Here is an 18,121-nt window from a genome sequence, read left to right on the forward strand (position 1 = left end):
TCAAAACAAGTTCCTAACAGATGAAGGTGAACATGGGCTAACAGATGTGCCATTTGAAAATAGTATATGGAGATGGTGCGTCATTTATTCCGAGATTGCCCATATGCTGCAGGGGTATACACCATGCTAAATACATTGACACCAACGCAATTTTGGCCACCAAAACACCCCGTTGATATCACTGATAGAAGGCAGGTTAGTGGGATGACGGCCAGACAGAAAAGCATGGTGCTGGTAAGTGGTAATGCATTTCGTCTTCTGGAGGAAGAGACACGAACTTTTAGGGGTAACCCCAAAGAACCCCGAGACCTGATGGAAGAAATCATATGGCAGTCACAGTTTACAAACAAACAACAAGGAGAGACCGACCGGCAATACCAGAAAATGAGGCAATTGAACCAGTCTGAAGCCTAGGCAAGAAGTAGGGGTACAGGTCTTTCTGGCATCAATGGATGGTGTACCGAAGCTACTCATACAATAACAGAACCAGCAGTGGGTGGAGATGAAGTCGATAGACCTGCTGGTACAAAGTCAGAGGGAAACAGCGTTTGGTACAGATTCTGGTACCAAGGATGTGTTTTCTGGTAAAAAAAATACTGGTATGGATTGGTGATTGGTACCGGTCTGGATACCACTGGTAAGCTCTTCGAAGATAGTGACAGTACACCCAAGATGAGCCACGAATGAAGCAATAAATCAATTCGTTCTTTTCTTTTTTACATTGCTATTTTATTTCTCTCATTTCATATTGTACCTTGCTGTTTTTATATTTTCTTTTTCTCTACAGCTCAACTGTTTTGAGCTTTCTTTTTCCTTTTTATCATTGTTGTTACAGAACCTTTGAAACTCTTTCAATGAAATTAAATGGGGCATGCAACAACACCTGACAGCTTCTGTCATGGTATTTCAAAAAAAAGAAATTAAATGGGGCATGACCCGCATTTTTTCTCAAAAAAAATAAATATGCAGCATTAATCCATTTCACTCATTTCAATATTTTTATTTAATTAAGTGCACATCAAACATCAAAGGTCCTTCAATTAAAATACTAAGCAACACAACCCCCCCCCCCCCACACACACACACACCCCTACCCACAATTTGTTAACAGAAAAAAAAAAATTATTACAACATATATACTACAACACCAAAAATAACAACTGCAATCCAATTATACAGATAATAGATATGTGGAGCCCTTCTTCTTTTCTTTTCTCTCTCTATGACGTAAGCACCTTTGTTCGTGCTGAGTTCAACTCCTTGATAAGATCTTTGATAGAAATGCGCTCTTTTGGTGACTCTTTGGAGCACAGAAGCCCGCATTGAATCACCGAAACCAAACAATTATAGACATTTTCAGATACATACAGATTTTCTTCTCCATCAGTTTTAGAGAATAATTTGGGATCGACTATGTCCATGACTTGGTCGGGAAAAGCCATCTGAACATGTTTCTGAAGGCTCAAGCCATCTCTCATTCTCTCATCGGTGGGACTTACTCCAGTGAACATCTCAAGCAGAAGAACGCCGTAGCTATAGACATCTCCTTCTACCGTTGGCCGACCACCCATCCCATACTCTTGACAATGAAAAATTAATAGTTACAACCCTAAATTTAGTATAGAAGCATAGTGAACTTTGACTCTATGTGTTGACACATACATATAATTCATCTAGTTTTTCGAATTTAGGCTCACATGGTCGTGAATATAATTGTGTCCAAGTTTTTAACACAGAGATAGTAAAAGTTGAAAACAAGGCAATATTTGTTTTTTCCCTTTAGCCTCGCAAGTGGTATAAAATTGGTCATTTTTTTAATTTTGAAACATAAGAAGGTCGATGAGTAATTTTATTGAAGTGACATAATAAAAAATAGTAATTGTCAAAAAATAAGCTCCACTATACCTGGAGGAATATAGCCAATAGATCCTTTGATTCCACGGGTGCTTGACATTGATTGAGAAGGCATGGTATCAGGTCGAACCAAAATTTTTGCTAATCCAAAATCACTCACATGTGCAGTCATGTCGTCATCCAAAAGTACATTGCTGGGTTTGAGATCACAATGCACGATTGGTGCGGGTACATGGTAATGGAGATAATCTAGGGCTGCTGCCACATCAAACGCGATGTTCAACCTCTGGATGAAGCTGAGGCTTCTAAATGGCCGATCCGTACATGCATTTGGATGCAACCATGTTTCCAAGCTACCATTTGGCATGAACTCAAAAACCAAAGCCTTGAAATCATTACCTTGGTGGTCTATGCTAGAGCACAAACTCAACACTTTTACAAGATTCCGGTGTCTCACATTTTTTAGTGCCTCACATTCAGAGAAGAAACTTCGAGAAGCACCGTGTTTATCCAGGTTTAGCACCTTCACCGCAACGGTTGTCACATTCTCAAAGCTCATAACGGCTTTGTAAACTTCTCCAAATGCACCTCTTCCAATTAGATTCTTCGAAGAGAAATTTTCAGTGGCTCTAAGAAGGTCATTGTATGAAACAGGCTTTAACCCATATTTCAAAGCCCTATCAGATTGTGGGTTGTTTTGAGGGTTGTTTCTAGGATAATAAATCACTAACAAGCAAATGATTGCAGTTATGCAAATAAAAGAACCAACAATAGAACTTATAAGCACCATGTTTCTTCGAGAGTGATGTTTCTGTGTTGAAGGTTGTGAGAAGCACTGTGACAAATGTATTTGAGGCACTCCACCACAAAGTTTTGGATTTCCTCTTACATCTAAACCACTAACATTCTGGAAAATGCCTTTTTCAGGTAATACCCCCTCGAAATTATTGAAAGAAATATTCAAATATTGTAATTTCATTGTACCAAGGAATTCAGGGACTTGACCAGAGAGCGAGTTGTTAGACACGTCAAGGTTTTGCAGCCCTCTTAGATTGCTCAAACTTGTTGGAATTGTTCCTTGGAACATATTGCTTCCAAGATAAAGGTCTTCAAGTTCCTGGCATCCATCAATTGTGCTAGGAATCTCTCCATGTAACTTGTTATTCGAGAGAGAAATTGATTGCAGGTTTTTCAAGTTACCAATTTCTGGTGGCAAGATGCCAGTTAGATAATTGTATGACATGTCCAAACTGATAGAAAGAGATGGAAGACCCATGATTTCTTTGGGAATTTTTCCTACCAACTTATTATTTGAAAAATTCAGGAATATTAAGCTTTTCATGCTACTTATTTCTGGTGGTATACTCCCTTCTAATGCATTATTTTCTAGATATAGCCGGGCCATTAGGGTGAGGTTGGCAAAAGTTGATGGGATTTGACCTGAAATCATGTTACTACTTAGATCTAATAATCCCAATTTGAAAAGATTACCGATTTCTACCGGAATGGTGCCACTGAGAAGCATTCCGTCTAGGGAGATTATGTTTAAGTTATTGAATTTTCCAAGCTCTGCTGGTATGCTCCCTGAAATTGGGTTACTATACAGTGCGAGTACAACAAGACTAGTAGAAAGGTTTGTTATAGAAGTAGGTAAGACTCCATGTAATTGGTTGTTTCCAAGATTTAACTCTTGTAACATAGTACAATTGGTCAAAGCATCCATGAAACTCCAATCAGACGATCTCTTGGCTTCTAGTTGATTATAATACAAAAGAACATATTGAAGATTTTGTAGGGTTCCAATGCTAGATGGTATTACGCCACTGAAGTAATTATAATGTAATTGAAGATCAATAAGAGCAGAACAATTGGATATGGATGGTGGAATCTGTCCTTGGAATTGATTGTAAAACAGGACTAGATGTTTCAAGTTTGATAAAGTATTGCACATATCAAATGGTAGAGTTCCATGAAGCTGGTTATTACCAAGTATTAAACCAAACAATCCTGATAGGTTGTAAAGGGAGTGTGGTATTTCGCCCGAAATGTTGTTCTGATAAATGTTAATATACTGAAGGGTTTGAAACGTCCCCAGTTCATTAGGGATGGATCCACTTAACATATTTTCAGAAAGATCAACACTATGAAGATTACCCAAGTTATATGGGATGGAACCATACAATTTATTTTCGTAAAGAGTAAGCTGCAGTAAGTTAGTAAGGTTGCCTAAGGAATACGGGATGTAACCATTAATGCTATTTTGGTCAAGATAGAGATCAGATAGTTTGGTAAGGTTACCTAAGTTAGGTGGGATGGAACCTGCTAAGTTATTATTGTAAAGAACAAGTTGTGATAGATTAGTGAGTTTGCCTAAATCATCTGGAATATCGCCATCAAAATTATTTTGGTGAAGATAAAGATATATTAGGCTAGTAAGGTTGCCCAAGGTGGAAGGAATTGTTCCAGTGAGATTATTGGCATACAGTTCTAAAAATTGAAGCTGTGGGATGAGGCCGAATTCCAGTGGTATGCCTCCTGTAAGGAAGTTATTCCCCAAAGTGATATGTTTCAGTTCTTTGCATTGCGCTAAATTAGATGGGATGGTTCCATGGAGATTATTATTTCTCAAATTAAGAACTTCTAGATTTGAACAATTACTTAGAGTAGATGTAATGCTACCATCAAGAAAATTCACACTCAAGTTAACAAAACGTAGCCTACCCAAGTATCCAATGTCTATCGGGATACTTCCTCCAAGCTGGTTATCAGAGAGACTCAACCTCTGGAGGAACGTGAGGTTTGCTAGAGATGGAGATATATAACCTGACAATTGTTTGGAGTCGAGAACGAGAGCAGTCACTCTATCAGGATGGTGCCGTCCACACAAGATTCCTTGCCATTGACAGTAGTTCAGTGACTCATTCCATGAGGAGAAGACTCCGAGTGGGTCATCATGTATTTGGGATTTGAAGGAGAGAAGGGATGATAGATCATTTTTACTAGTGGTTGCAACGAGAGAAAAGGAAGATAAGCTTAAGAGGAGAGAGATAGTGAGAAAGTTGTAACAACGTTCCATGATTTGTGTAATGAGGGTAGTGGGTTCCTCTTTCACGGAGTGTTCTTTTTATAGTTAAAGAGAGATGTATGGTTAGAAAAAAAGTTGATCAAAATAAATTCCCTCATGATTCATTCTACTGTTGATTATTCTGTCTTGTATGGACTATTAGAATTAATTAATTTTCCTTTTGAATGATAAGTTGATAAAAAAAAAAAAAAAAAAAAAAAAACGTGTTGGACATGACTGGCGGCTATGAAAGTTGGGACATGGGACCGCCTCTTTTGATTGCATGTATTGTATTTCTAATCTATCAATAAAATATAATTAGAAGCCTGATGCCTTTCTATCTTATTACACAAAAAAAAAAAAAATGATTGCCAAACTTGGCAACTTGTCATCTTCTTATCCAGTTGTGTGATTTAAAGGAATGTACGTAAAAGAAAAAAAAAACCGAGTCCCAAGCTGTCATTCTGTCTTGTAGCTGCAAAGTATTTTATATATATTGTACCCGTGAAAATGACTGATCTATGAAAGTTGGGGCATGGGACCCGAATTGTGAATCATTTTGTCCATTATTGGAGTCTTTTGAACGCACTAAGAAAATTCCTATATAGAACCAACGAGCAAATCAGGGGCGGAACCACGATTTGAGTATAAAGGAGGCTAAACAACATCTTTTATAAAAAAATATAGAGTAAGGTTTGGGTACTATGGATAACACAAGGTCATCCGTGCTATGGTTTTAAAGGCTTATCGTATGAAATTCAAACTTCAATTTAAGTAGCTTAATAAATTGATTATATAATAAGCTTGTAGAATATCAATTTACAACTTACAAGCCTCGGCCGGAAGTAAGATCTAAAATTTTTGGAAATTTTTAATTGAAGCCCGTAGGTAATAGCTAAGTATTATGGATGCTTTTGATTAGGATATAAATTTGTGTTGTGTCATGATTAGTTACGTCTTGATTTGAATTAAGTGTCATGATTAAAATTGCAGGGAATGATCACAGCATGCTAGTGATACCATGACTGATCACGTTTGATCAGATTTTTTTTTTTAATTTAAGTTTATTTATGGAAGAAAAATAAGAAAAAAATATATCAAAATGTCAAAAAATTGTAAAACAAAGAAACAATGTAGCAAAATTTTTATGTATACTAAAAAGCTATCATCCGAAATTTGAATTGTTGTTTGAAATAATTAATGGTGTACATTTTATATTATTTTGATCACGCTTATCATGCCATGACTAGGTTAGCTCGCGTCCCATATTATTTTTTATAGAGAGTGATCATGATACACGAGTGAATGCAGCATACAACACGTGACCGACATATATAACGTTCCATGTTGTTGTAGAGCCATATTGTATCGTGTGTGGATCACGGAGTAATTTTTTTACATTTTACTTTTTATTTGAAAAAAAAAGAAAGAAACAAAGAAAAAAAGAAGAAGAAGATATGATCAAAGTTCTGAGCACAATTTGTGGAACTTCATGTGCTAGATGTAAGTGGGCCTATTCGTTACTGGTTTATAAACATGAGGCCCACAATTAAACCAACAATGGCTGTGCGGCTCTAGTTATAGACCCAATAAGAAAACTAAAGAATTGATGTTCATAAATACTGATTAAAAATTTGAACAACTTGTTTATCATTTGTTAGATATTAACCATCTTAATTATCATGATATCAATTAAATATGATCCACCGCATTGATTTGCCTTATGTTTTACTCTCAACAACTATATAACTCAGGGTGTGGCGAGTCATCAACAGGTGTTTTCTTGGTTACTGTTTCCTCAGTGCATTTTTCAAGCATTAGTAAAAAAAAAAAAATGTGATGTGACATGATTATTATGCTGCGTTTGGATCATATTATGTGATCATTTTTTTCATGTGGTGTAATTAAAATAGGACAGAACAATCATGTCACGCGCATAATAACATTTTTTTTTTAATTTAACTTAGTTCAAAATTTTAAAATGAAAAAAAATGTTATAAAGTATGGATAATACAAAATAGATGTAAAAAATATTGGAAAAAATTGTTATGAGATGACCAGATCAGTTTGCTTGATATGACATGTCATTTTAATTTTATTAAAATAAGACACGTCAAATGACACATAAATCATGTTACGTGACTGACACCCATAACGTGTTATGATGTACCGTGACAAAATTAACAACAATGGAAATAATTTTCATTGTTTTGGATGATCCATAATTTTCTAAAAATAGTAGTTTTGTACTATCTAAAAAAAATAGTAAAAATATTCCAAAAAATATAAAATTTGGTCTCCAAGCACATTTTAATAAGAAAATCATGATGAGCGGTTCGGATCGACTATTCGGACTTTGTAACGAAGATAAGAATGTGGAGCATGATTAGAACACAAAACCAACAGTGCATTTTAACCCTTCGCATTTTTTAATTATGAGAAATAAATTAAACTAATTATAAGTGTACAAATCATCAAAAAGTAAAATATGTTCTTACCAATTTTTAATTATGAAAAATAAAATATGTTCTAAACATAACAAAAGCTTACTAACTTTTTTTTTTAGAATTGTCTAGAAAAATTCCAATAAGAGTAGTAGCAATTTGGCAAGAGACATCTCAATACCTTGGATAATAATTAAAATTTCATCCTTATTTACAATATTTTCTTTTTTATATCCAATATCACTTAATAATCAATCTGAAATTGAATCTCGCAAACTTGAGGAGACCGATTTATTATTCATATTTCTTTTTCAAAGAACTTGATTTTTACTTCTGCAAGTTTTCTGTTATCATCACACAACAAGCTTGTTATTTATATTTACAAATTGTTTTTAATAATGTTTCTTAATTTTACATTTTTTCTTTGTTAATATTGTATTAAAATGTATAACTATTTGTAGTTTTGGTTTTCTCCTACAATAAAAAAGAAAACATAATTAATATAATGAGAAACAATGACATTTAATTGGTGAGTTAAACCATAATTTCGTATCATGAGACTCATCAAGAACCATAATTATCAATAGAAAACATTCATGATTTTTATTTATTTAGTTATAATGAACTCCAACTTATACTACTAATTATCAATTGCACGACTAGCTAGGTATTATAGTATGTATTGCTGATGAGTACATATGTATCCGATATTGTTTCTAGTATATATGTGTCAAATAATGCATCTAGATTAATATTAATAACTAAGGTACTATTTTTACTGTGTGTGCTGGTATGTGTTTGTATATATGTCTATGGTAGAGAGAATGATTAATATATATACCAGTATCTCAAACATGCATAGTTGTGAGCATCTGTAGCCTCTTTGATATATATCTTCGAAAGAGAAGCTAAAAGAAAGAGATATGATCATCATATATACAAGGTGTAAATAATATAATTGAATTTTATCTAATTCTTTTATTTCTTTATTTGTTTATAATACATCTTTTATCTTTGTTACCTTTTTTTTTTCAGTCATCACAGATGCACACTCAAATTTATTTTTCTTATTTTACATTTCTTCAATCAGAGAAGACTTGAAGAGTAGTTTAATAGGATAAATAATTGGGTGAGATCTATTCCGAATTAATATAAATACAAATAAACTTGTGAGTTATATATTATAAAAGCAAATAAAATGTGAACTCACAATTTGTATGTCTTATCTGAATAGAAAAAGTGTGACCGAGAAAAAACTGGAAGAGAAAGATTTACACACCACATGCTTCATTTGTGAATGGAGCGGTTTTATTGGATGATTTTGTCTAATTAGCTAATTGATCAATATATATCAAATCAATCTTTGTTGATTGGTAGATTGTAGACCGTTTCTAATTATTGCTCAATGTAAGATTAATAAATTACTTCTTTTTTCTTACCTTGGTAGCATTAAAGAAATATGATTTTTACAACCATTAATTCTTTAAATTTTGACATTTTACAATTTATTGCTTGCATTTTCGAATTTTAGAGAAGGCACGCACCAAAAAAAAAGAATATTATACCAGTTGATAAATTTTTACTTTAGAAAACTTAAAAAATAAAAAATTTGTATTTTGCTAATACCATTTCATTTTTGGTGAATGTTAACATAATTATGCTATCATGCACCTAGGCTTTTATTCATTTGAACTTGGTATAAATATATATCAACTGAGAAATACTAGTACGATGAGTTCGGGTATCTTTTCAAAATAAAATGAAAGTATTAAATCTCCAAAAACAAATTATGTATTTGAAAAATAACAAATAAAATTCCGTTCCAAAAGAAATATCACATACGTTAATTGTCTTTTTTAATGATGCCCACAAAAAGTACTTTTATAAGTATAGAAATTACAACGAAGAAAATACGAAAACAAATTATCAAGAAGCTCATAAAATATTATGAACAAAGAATTAATCCAGTCAAACATGAGCGTCTAAATATTTAAATAATTTTTACTAAGCAATGGTTTTAGACCTTTACAACTTTTTGGGGTTATTTCTGCTAAAATACGCTCAAATGAATCGTTTTCCGTCTTTGGAAAAGAATGTTTCTGCAAAAATACTCTCAAAAGAATTGTGGGCCACATCGGCTCAAACTTGTTGGGCCACAGATGCAGCACATGGCCCACAAAGAGGCATATTAGGTGCATAAATAAAAATTTAATATTTATTTGTCAGCTTCATACCTTTGAAAATACTCCAAATTGATGAAACTGAAGCTTTGGAGGCATATTTATCAGGTGGCACATAATTTTTTTTAAGGTCATTTTTTTTTTAAATACTTGAAATTGATGAAATTTAAACGTAGGTAGCTATTGATGCAATTAATTTCATTTTTTTTCTTTAATTTGTTAGCTTCTTGGCTGAATATTCTGAGCAAGGCTTCAATTTCCAAGAACCTCGGAACGTTGATATCCTTTGATTGGACGTTCAATTTCTTCGTAAAAGAATAATTACCTTGTACAGTCATACCAGCAAGTAAAAGGCATGCATATTAGGCAAGCAATTACTTCATTACAAGTCAAAGCTGATTTCTTTCCTTTCTTATCATCAGTAAAAGGTACACAAGACAGATTATATCACCTTCTATATGTATATAGCTTTGTTATGGTATGAATGCCTGTGTCATATTTAGTTACAGTTTGTTCCTTCTCTTGCCAGGTGTCTCCTGATAGCTTTTCAGATACACAACGGCTTCTGCTTAAAGGTATCTTCATTCTTCTGTTATTTTTGCAGTAGCTGTCATAATTTATATTTCGTTCAAGGATATATGAATATATAATCATATTTACAAGTTCTGCAAATTCGTCTAGCATATTTTTTTAAAACCTTAGAAGATGCTGCAAAATCGTGAGAGAGAATCAAACTCTCGACTTTTAGGTAACCAACAATCTTAGAACTTTTTTCTAGCCAATTGTGCTACCTCCCCTTTTATAGAAATTCGACTAGCATATAGTTTAACTGTCAATAAATATGGTCTGTATTCATAAAAAATTTGGCGGCCTTGCTGTGACAGTGTAATCTGGTTTTTCAGAGTTGCGTTCCAATAATCTCTGATATTGAAGCATATTAATTGTGAAGTTCTTGTGTTATGAATTTTTTTGTACCATACAGAGGTTTAATAAGGAAGATGTTTTTCTTTTTTCTTTTGGTTTTTTTTTTTTTGGTTAGGTTTGCATTAGCCTATTTAAATCCTACCTTTTTGTAAATGTGCTGTCATTATTCTGCATATATTTACAGGGACGGACATAGGATTTATGTCCGGAGGGGGGGAGGAGCGGGGGCAGAAATTGAGTTCAAATAGCTTATCGGATTCAAACACATTAGCTAATTGGATACTAAATTTATGAGAATCAGGTGAATCGGTCGAAATCTGACTAAATCGGATTAGAATCTCAATTTCTTTTTGTCAAAAAGTTATTTTGTACCTTAAAAAGAAAAAAAAAATTGATGAGGAATTCTACCATTCTTAACTAATTATTTGATGACAAAAACAAAATTAGAAAAAAATGACCACTGCTTGATAAATTCAATGAGGTAAATTCTACTACTCTTAACTACTGTATCTTTTAATTCCTATCTTCAGCCCATTAATGAAGCCCAACTCTTATTATTTTTCTAAAACTCAACTATCATTTTTAAATCCAGCTTACATCTCATCTTCAAATTAATTCAACCTTGTCACAGCCCAAACAGAAAACTGACAACCCATTAACTAATAAAAAGACAGCCATAAACTATTGACTCATGTTTTTATTTGACCCCCACCATTCAGATTCATCTCTTTTATATCTCTTTCACCGTGAAAATGAAATTTTTCTTCAGATCTTGACACCATCTGATACATGTTGAATTATACAGCACCGAAGGCCCAAGGCCCAAAGCCCAAATATTGTTCAAGAAAAATTATGAACAATGTCGGTAGTATATAAATTCTAGACTTTTGTAGATGAGTGCATACTGTATAATCTAGAGTCAAATGTCGGTAGAAATAAAATGAATTATGTGGAAGATTCTATCACCGACATGTATGGATATAAATAGATCATGTATGGCCCTGTATTTTTAATTAACATTAACATCAGATGTTTACTATGTTTTTCAAGAGATATTCCAATATATAAATATGCAGCATTAATTAATTTATTATTTTTTTTTTTTGAAAAAAAAGGCTGCATGGCCCGTTTCATTACAAAATTGTTAAATATTACAGACTAAAATGTTCAACCACAGAAACATAACCAGATGTTCAATACTACAAAAAGAAAGCAATATTAGCCTAAGGAGGTAGGAAGCAAGGCAACAAGTCACATAGAGCATCAAAGCACAACCGTAAATATAGACAAAAAATAGTAGTTCGGTTTCTAGAAGGACACAAAGTAAGAGGCTCCAGTATAGCATAGTAATAGACAAAATTAGATTCTTACCAGAAGGACAAGGTTGTTGTTCAAAAGAGATGCGGTTTCTTTGTTTGTAGATGCACCATGCTAAAGCACTAATAGTTATAAAAAAAAATGTTTCCTTGGGGGGAGGAAATAAGCAAAGTTCATTATATCTTCAAATTGATTCATGATATCTCTGTTGGTAATTTGAAATCCCACCATATCGTACAATGTTCAAGTTGGACCCCTCTCAAAGAGATTTGATAATAAATTGCTAGTGTGACTCCCTTATCCTGTGCAGAGAATCAGAAGCCTGTCAGGAGGGGAAATTGAGGATAATGGGGAGAATTTCATCCCAATATTTAGCATCAATCCTAGTGGGCGTTCTCCTAAAAGAGATAGCCTGTCCTTGTGTATACAACACTTCCTGCAAACCTATGTTTGGGTTGGAACAAATTTGGTAGAGGTAATGATAGTATACTGACATAGGGCAAGAGCCATACCAAACATCAATCCAGAATCTGACTTGGATAGCCATACCAGGAGTGATGGTAAGGCTACAGTCTCAGCATTAATCAAATTCACTCTTTACAATATCTTATTTAAGTGCATATCAAAGGTCTTTCAATTAAAATATTTAGGCCCCCCCCAATTTGTTAACAGAAAAAAAAAAGTTGTTATTACAACATATATACTACAACAAGTACCATAAATAACCATAACTACCATCCAATTTTACAGATAATACATATGTGGAGCCCTTCTTCTCTTTTGATCCTCTTTCTCTCTCTATGACCTAAGCACCTTTGTTCGTGCTGAGTTCAACTCCTTGGTAACATCTTTGATGGAAATGCGCTCGTTTGGCAACTCTTTGCAGCACAGAAGTCCGCATTGAATCACCGAAACCAAACAATTATAGACATTTTCAGGCACATACAGATTATCTTTTCCATTAATTTCAGAGAATAATTTGGTGTCAACTATGTCCATGACTTGGTCAGGAAAAGCTATCTCAACATGCTTCTGAAGGCTCAAACCATCATTGATTCTCTCATCAGTGGGACTTACTCCAGTGAACATCTCAAGCAGAAGAACGCCGTAGCTATAGACATCTCCTTCTACCGATGGCCGACCACCCATCCCATACTCTAGACATGAAAAATTAATAGTCGTTACAGCCCTAAATTTAGTACAGAAGCATAGTGAACTTTGAGTACTCTATGTTGACACATACATATAATTCATCTAGTTTTTCGAATTTAGGCTCACATGGTCGTGCATATAATTGTGTCTAAATTTTTAAATAATATTGCACAAATCAATAAATTGAAGAAGTATACATACATAGTAAAAGTCGCAAATATATCAGCATAAATGAGGCAATATTTTTCTTTTACCTTTAGCATCGCAAGTGCGATAAAATTGGTCAATTTTTAATTTTGAAACTTACGAAAGTCGATGAATAATTTTGTTGAAGTTACATTATAAAAAAAAAGTAATTACCAAATAATAAGCTCCACTACTATATATACCTGGAGGAATATAGCCAAAAGAACCTTTGATTCCACGGGTGCTCGACATTGATTGAGAAGGCATGGTATCAGGTCGAACCAAAATTTTTGCTAATCCAAAATCACTCACATGTGCAACCATGTCATCATCCAAAAGTACATTGCTGGGTTTGAGATCACAATGCACGATTGGTGCGGGTACATGGTAATGGAGATAATCTAGGGCTGCTGCCACATCAAACGCGATGTTCAACCTCTGGATGAAGCTGAGGCTTATGAATGGCCGATCCGTACATCCATATGGATGCAACCATGTTTCCAAGCTACCATTTGGCATGAACTCAAAAACCAAAGCCTTGAAATCATTACCTTGGTGGTCTATGCTAGAGCACAAACTCAACACTTTTACAAGGTTCCGGTGTCTCACATTTTTTAGTGCCTCACATTCAGAGAAGAAACTTCGAGAAGCACTGTGTTTATCCAGGTTTAGCACCTTCACCGCAATGGTTGTCACATTCTCGAAGCTCATAACGGCTTTGTAAACTTCTCCAAATGCACCTCTTCCAATTAGATTCTTCGAAGAGAAATTTTCAGTGGCTCTAACAAGGTCATTGTATGAAACAGGCGTTAACCCATATTTCAAAGCTATACCAGATTGTGTAATGTATTGAGGGTTGTTTCTAGTATAATAAATCACTAACAAGCAAATGACTATGGCTATACAAATAAAAGATCCAACAACTGAACTAATGAGCACCAAGTTTTGTCGAGAGTAATGTCTCTGTGTTGAAGGTTGTGGGATGCACTGTGACAAATGCATTTGAGGCAGTCCACCACAAAGCTTTGGATTTCCCCTTACATCTAGACCACTGGCATTCTTGAAAATTCCTTCTTTTGGTAATTCCCCCACAAAATTATTGAAAGAAATATTCAAATATTGCAAGTTCATTGTACCCAAGAAATCTGGGACTTGACCAGAGAGTGAGTTGTTAGAGACATCAAAGTTTTGCAGCCCTCTTAGTTTGCTCAAGCTGGTTGGAATTGTTCCTTGAAACAGATTGTTATCAAGATAAAGGGCTTCAAGGACCTGGCATCCATCAATTGTGCTAGGAAGTTCTCCATGTAACTTGTTATTCGAGAGATAAATTGATTGTAGGTTTTTCAAGTTACCAATTTCTGGTGGCAAGATGCCAGTTAGATAATTGTATGCCAAGTCCAATCTGATAGAAAGAGAGGGAAGACCCATGATTTCTTTGGGAATTTCACCTACCAACTTATTATATGAAAAACTCAGGATTTTTAAGAATTTCATGCTACTTAATTCAGGCGGTATACTCCCTTCTAATTCATTAATAGCTAGATATAGCTGGGTCATTTGGGTGAGGTTGGCAAGAGTTGATGGGATTTGGCCTGAAAGCATGTTATTATTGAGTCCTAACCTTCCTAATTTGAAAAGATTACCAATTTCTTCCGGAATGGTACCACTAAGAGACATTCTGCCTAGGTTAAGCTCGAGTAAGTTATTGAGTTTTCCGAGCTCGGTTGGTATGCTTCCTGAAATTGAGTTATTATTGAGTGTGAGATATAGAAGACTAGAGGAAAGGTTTGTTATAGAACTAGGTAATGATCCTTGTAGTTGGTTGTCTCCAAGATCTAAATCTTCTAACAAAGTACAATTGGTCAAGCCTTCCATGAAACTCCAGTCAAGTGGTGTCTTGGCTTCTAGTTGATTAGAATGAACAATAACTCTTTGAAGATTTTGTAAGGCTCCAAAGCTAGATGGTATCATGCCACTGAAATAGTTAATTTGCAATGAAACCTCAATAAGAGAAGAACAGTTGGATATGGATGGTGGGATCTGTCCTTTGAGTTGATTGTAATACAGGCGTAGATATTTCAAGTTTAGTAAATTATTGCACATTTCAAAAGGTAGAGTTCCCTCAAGCTGGTTCCAACCAAGTTGCAAAACAGATAATGCTGATAGGTTGTAAAGGGAGTGTGGTATTTTGCCCGAAATTTTGTTATATTTGATGCTAAAATACTCGAGGTATTGAAGCTTTCCCAGTTCATCCGGGATGAATCCACTTAACATATTTTCGGAAAGATCAACATCTATTAAATTTTGAAGATTACCGAAGGTATGTGGGATGGAACCATAGAACTGATTTCCGTAAAGAGAAAGATAAAGTAAGTTAGTAAGGTTGCCCAAGGAATACGGGATGTAACCATTAATGCTATTTTGGTCAAGATATAAATATGATAGTTTGGTAAGGTTACCTAAGTTAAGTGGGATGGAACCTGTGAAGTTATTATTGTAAAGAGAAAGTCGTGATAGATTAGTGAGTTTGCCTACATCATCTGGAATATCGCCATGAAAATGATTTTGGTGAAGATATAGATATATTAGGTTACTAAGGTTGCCCAAGGTGGAAGGAATTGATCCTGTTAGATTATTGGCATTCAGTCTTAATACTTGGAGCTGTGAGAGGAGGCCGAATTCCAATGGTATGCTTCCAGTTAGGAAGTTTTTCCCGAGATTAATAATTTTAAGTTCTTTGCACTGTGCTAAAATAGATGGGATGGTTCCATGGAGATTATTCTTTGTCAAATAGATATCTTCTAGATTTGAACAATTACTTAGAGTAGATGGAATGCTACCATCAAGAAAATTCACACTCAAGTTGACAAAACGTAGCCTACCCAAGTATCCGATCTCTATCGGGATACTTCCTCTAAGCTGGTTATCAGAGAGACTCAACCTCTGGAGGAACGTGAGGTTTGCTAGAGATGGAGATATATAACCTGACAATTGTTTGGAGTCGAGAACAAGAGCAGTCACTCTATCAGGATGGTGTCGGCCACACAAGATCCCTTGCCATTGACAGTAGTTCAGTGACTCATTCCATGAGGAGAAGACTCCAAGTGGATCATCATGTATTTGGGATTTGAAGGAGAGAAGGGCTGATAGATCATTTTTACTAGTGGTTGCAACGAGAGAAAAGGAGGATAAGCTTAAGAGGAGATAGATAGTGAGAAAGTTGTAACAACGTTCCATGATTTGTGTAATGAGGGCAGTGTGTTTCTCTCACACATAGTGCTCTTCTTATAGTTGACCTCATGAGTCGTTCTACTTTTGATTATTCTGTCTTGTATGGACTATTGGAATTAATTAATTTTCCTTTTGAATGATAAGTTTAAAAAATAAAACGTGTTGGAGATGACTAGCGGCTATGAAAGTTGGCACATGGGACCGCCTCTTTTGACTGTATTGTATTTCTAATTTATAAATAAAATATAATATTAGAAGCCTGAAGCCTTTTCTATCTTATTACACAAAAAAAAAAGATTGCCAACTTGGCAACTTGTCATCTTCTTATCCAGTTATGTGATTTAAAGGAGTGTACTTGAAATAAAAAATTAAGAAAGAAACAACCGAGTCCCAAGTTGTCAATCTGTCTTGTAGCTGCAAAGTATTTTATATTGTAGCCAGAAAACAGTCAAGGGACCCGAATTGTGAATCATTTTGTCCATTATTAGAGTCTTTTGAAAAATTCCTAGAACCAATGAGCAAATCAGGGGCGGAACCATAAGGGAGACTAAATAACATCTTTTATAAAAAATACAGGGGCGGAACCACGATTTGAGTATAAGGGAGGCTAAACAACATGTATCTTTTATAAAAAAAAATATAGAGTAAGGTTTGGGTGCTATGGATAGCACAAGGTCATCCATGATATGATCTCAAAAACTTATCGTATAAACTTCAAACTTCGATTTAAGTAGCTCAATAAATTAATTTTATAATAAACTTGTAGAATATAAATATTTACTATTTTTGAATTTTTTTTACTATTTATTATGATTTATGAAAAATGTCAAAACATGACTTAAAATATTGATAATTTTCTTTTATTTTTAGGTCATTTTTTGTCATCTTTAATAAATCATACAAAAAAATAAAAATTAGTATTATACATGTTTATTATATAACCAATTTATTGAGTTATTTAAATCGAAATTTGAAGTTTATATGATAGGTTTTTGAGACCGTAAAACGGATGACCTTATGATATCCATAGCACCCAAGCCTGACTATATATATATATATATATATAGAGAGAGAGAGAGAGAGAGAGAGGTTGGCTAAGATCAAAGTGGTAGTTCCTAAGCTTTGGTGCTACCAATTCGTTTTTCAATTTTCAAAGTTCAAAACGTCGATCCGAACCGTTCAAGTTGATCTCTATATTAAAATATTCTTGGAGACCAAATTTTAGATTTTTCTGAATTTTTTTACTATTTATTAAGCCACTTTGAAAATCGTTGATCCAACGATGGCTTTTGATTTTACTGTTTTGTTAAGCTACCGTTGGATCAGCGATTTTCAAAGTGGCTTAATAAATAGTAAAAAAATTCAGAAAAATATAAAATTTGGTCTCCAAGCATATTTTAATATAGAGATTAACTTGAACGGTTCAGATCGACATTTTGAACTTTGAAAATTGAAAAATGAATTGGTAGCACCAAAGCTCAGGAACTACCACTTTGATCTTAGCCAACCTCTATATATATATATATATATATATATATATATATATATATATATATATATATATAGAGGTAGGCTAATATACAATCGATTGTTCCTAGCCTCCCGTGCAACCAAGTTGTTTTCTGATTTTTAAAGTCCAAATGATCGATCCAAACCATTAGATGTGATCTTCATATTAAAATGTGCAAGGAGACCAAATTTTATATTTTTTGGAATTTTTTTACTATTTATTAAGCTACTTTGAAAATCGCTGATCCCACGGTGGCTTA

General features: G+C 34.1%; 2 protein-coding genes across 2 annotated transcripts; both read right to left on the reverse strand.

Annotated features, from left to right (window-relative positions):
- Positions 1-1,135: 1,135 nt before the first annotated feature.
- Positions 1,136-4,930, reverse strand: LOC144546169 (uncharacterized). Its single transcript, XM_078294693.1, has 2 exons — positions 1,906-4,930; positions 1,136-1,579 (listed from the first exon to the last, which is right to left on the reverse strand). The coding sequence occupies exons 1-2, from the start codon at positions 4,928-4,930 to the stop codon at positions 1,221-1,223; spliced, it is 3,384 nt and encodes a 1,127-aa protein (XP_078150819.1). The 3' UTR covers positions 1,136-1,220.
- Positions 4,931-12,468: 7,538 nt separating this feature from the next.
- Positions 12,469-16,370, reverse strand: LOC144546170 (receptor kinase-like protein Xa21). The gene is made up of 2 exons (XM_078294694.1): positions 13,325-16,370; positions 12,469-12,940 (listed from the first exon to the last, which is right to left on the reverse strand). Exons 1-2 carry the CDS (start codon positions 16,356-16,358, stop codon positions 12,582-12,584), a joined length of 3,393 nt encoding a protein of 1,130 aa, XP_078150820.1. The 5' UTR covers positions 16,359-16,370; the 3' UTR covers positions 12,469-12,581.
- Positions 16,371-18,121: the final 1,751 nt, after the last annotated feature.

This window comes from Carex rostrata, chromosome 29, assembly GCF_964058835.1.
Source record: "Carex rostrata chromosome 29, lpCarRost1.2, whole genome shotgun sequence".
Classification (NCBI taxonomy): domain Eukaryota; kingdom Viridiplantae; phylum Streptophyta; class Magnoliopsida; order Poales; family Cyperaceae; genus Carex; species Carex rostrata.

Excerpts from the sequence above, each read along its gene's own strand:
- LOC144546169 (XM_078294693.1), bottom strand. The coding sequence starts at position 4,930 with ATGGAACGTTGTTACAACTTTCTCACTATCTCTCTCCTCTTAAGCTTA. Across the intron at positions 1,580-1,905 it reads TATTGGCTATATTCCTCCAG|AGTATGGGATGGGTGGTCGG; the intron begins GTATAGTGGAGC and ends TTCATTGTCAAG.
- LOC144546170 (XM_078294694.1), bottom strand. The coding sequence starts at position 16,358 with ATGGAACGTTGTTACAACTTTCTCACTATCTATCTCCTCTTAAGCTTA. Across the intron at positions 12,941-13,324 it reads TTTTGGCTATATTCCTCCAG|AGTATGGGATGGGTGGTCGG; the intron begins GTATATATAGTA and ends TTTCATGTCTAG.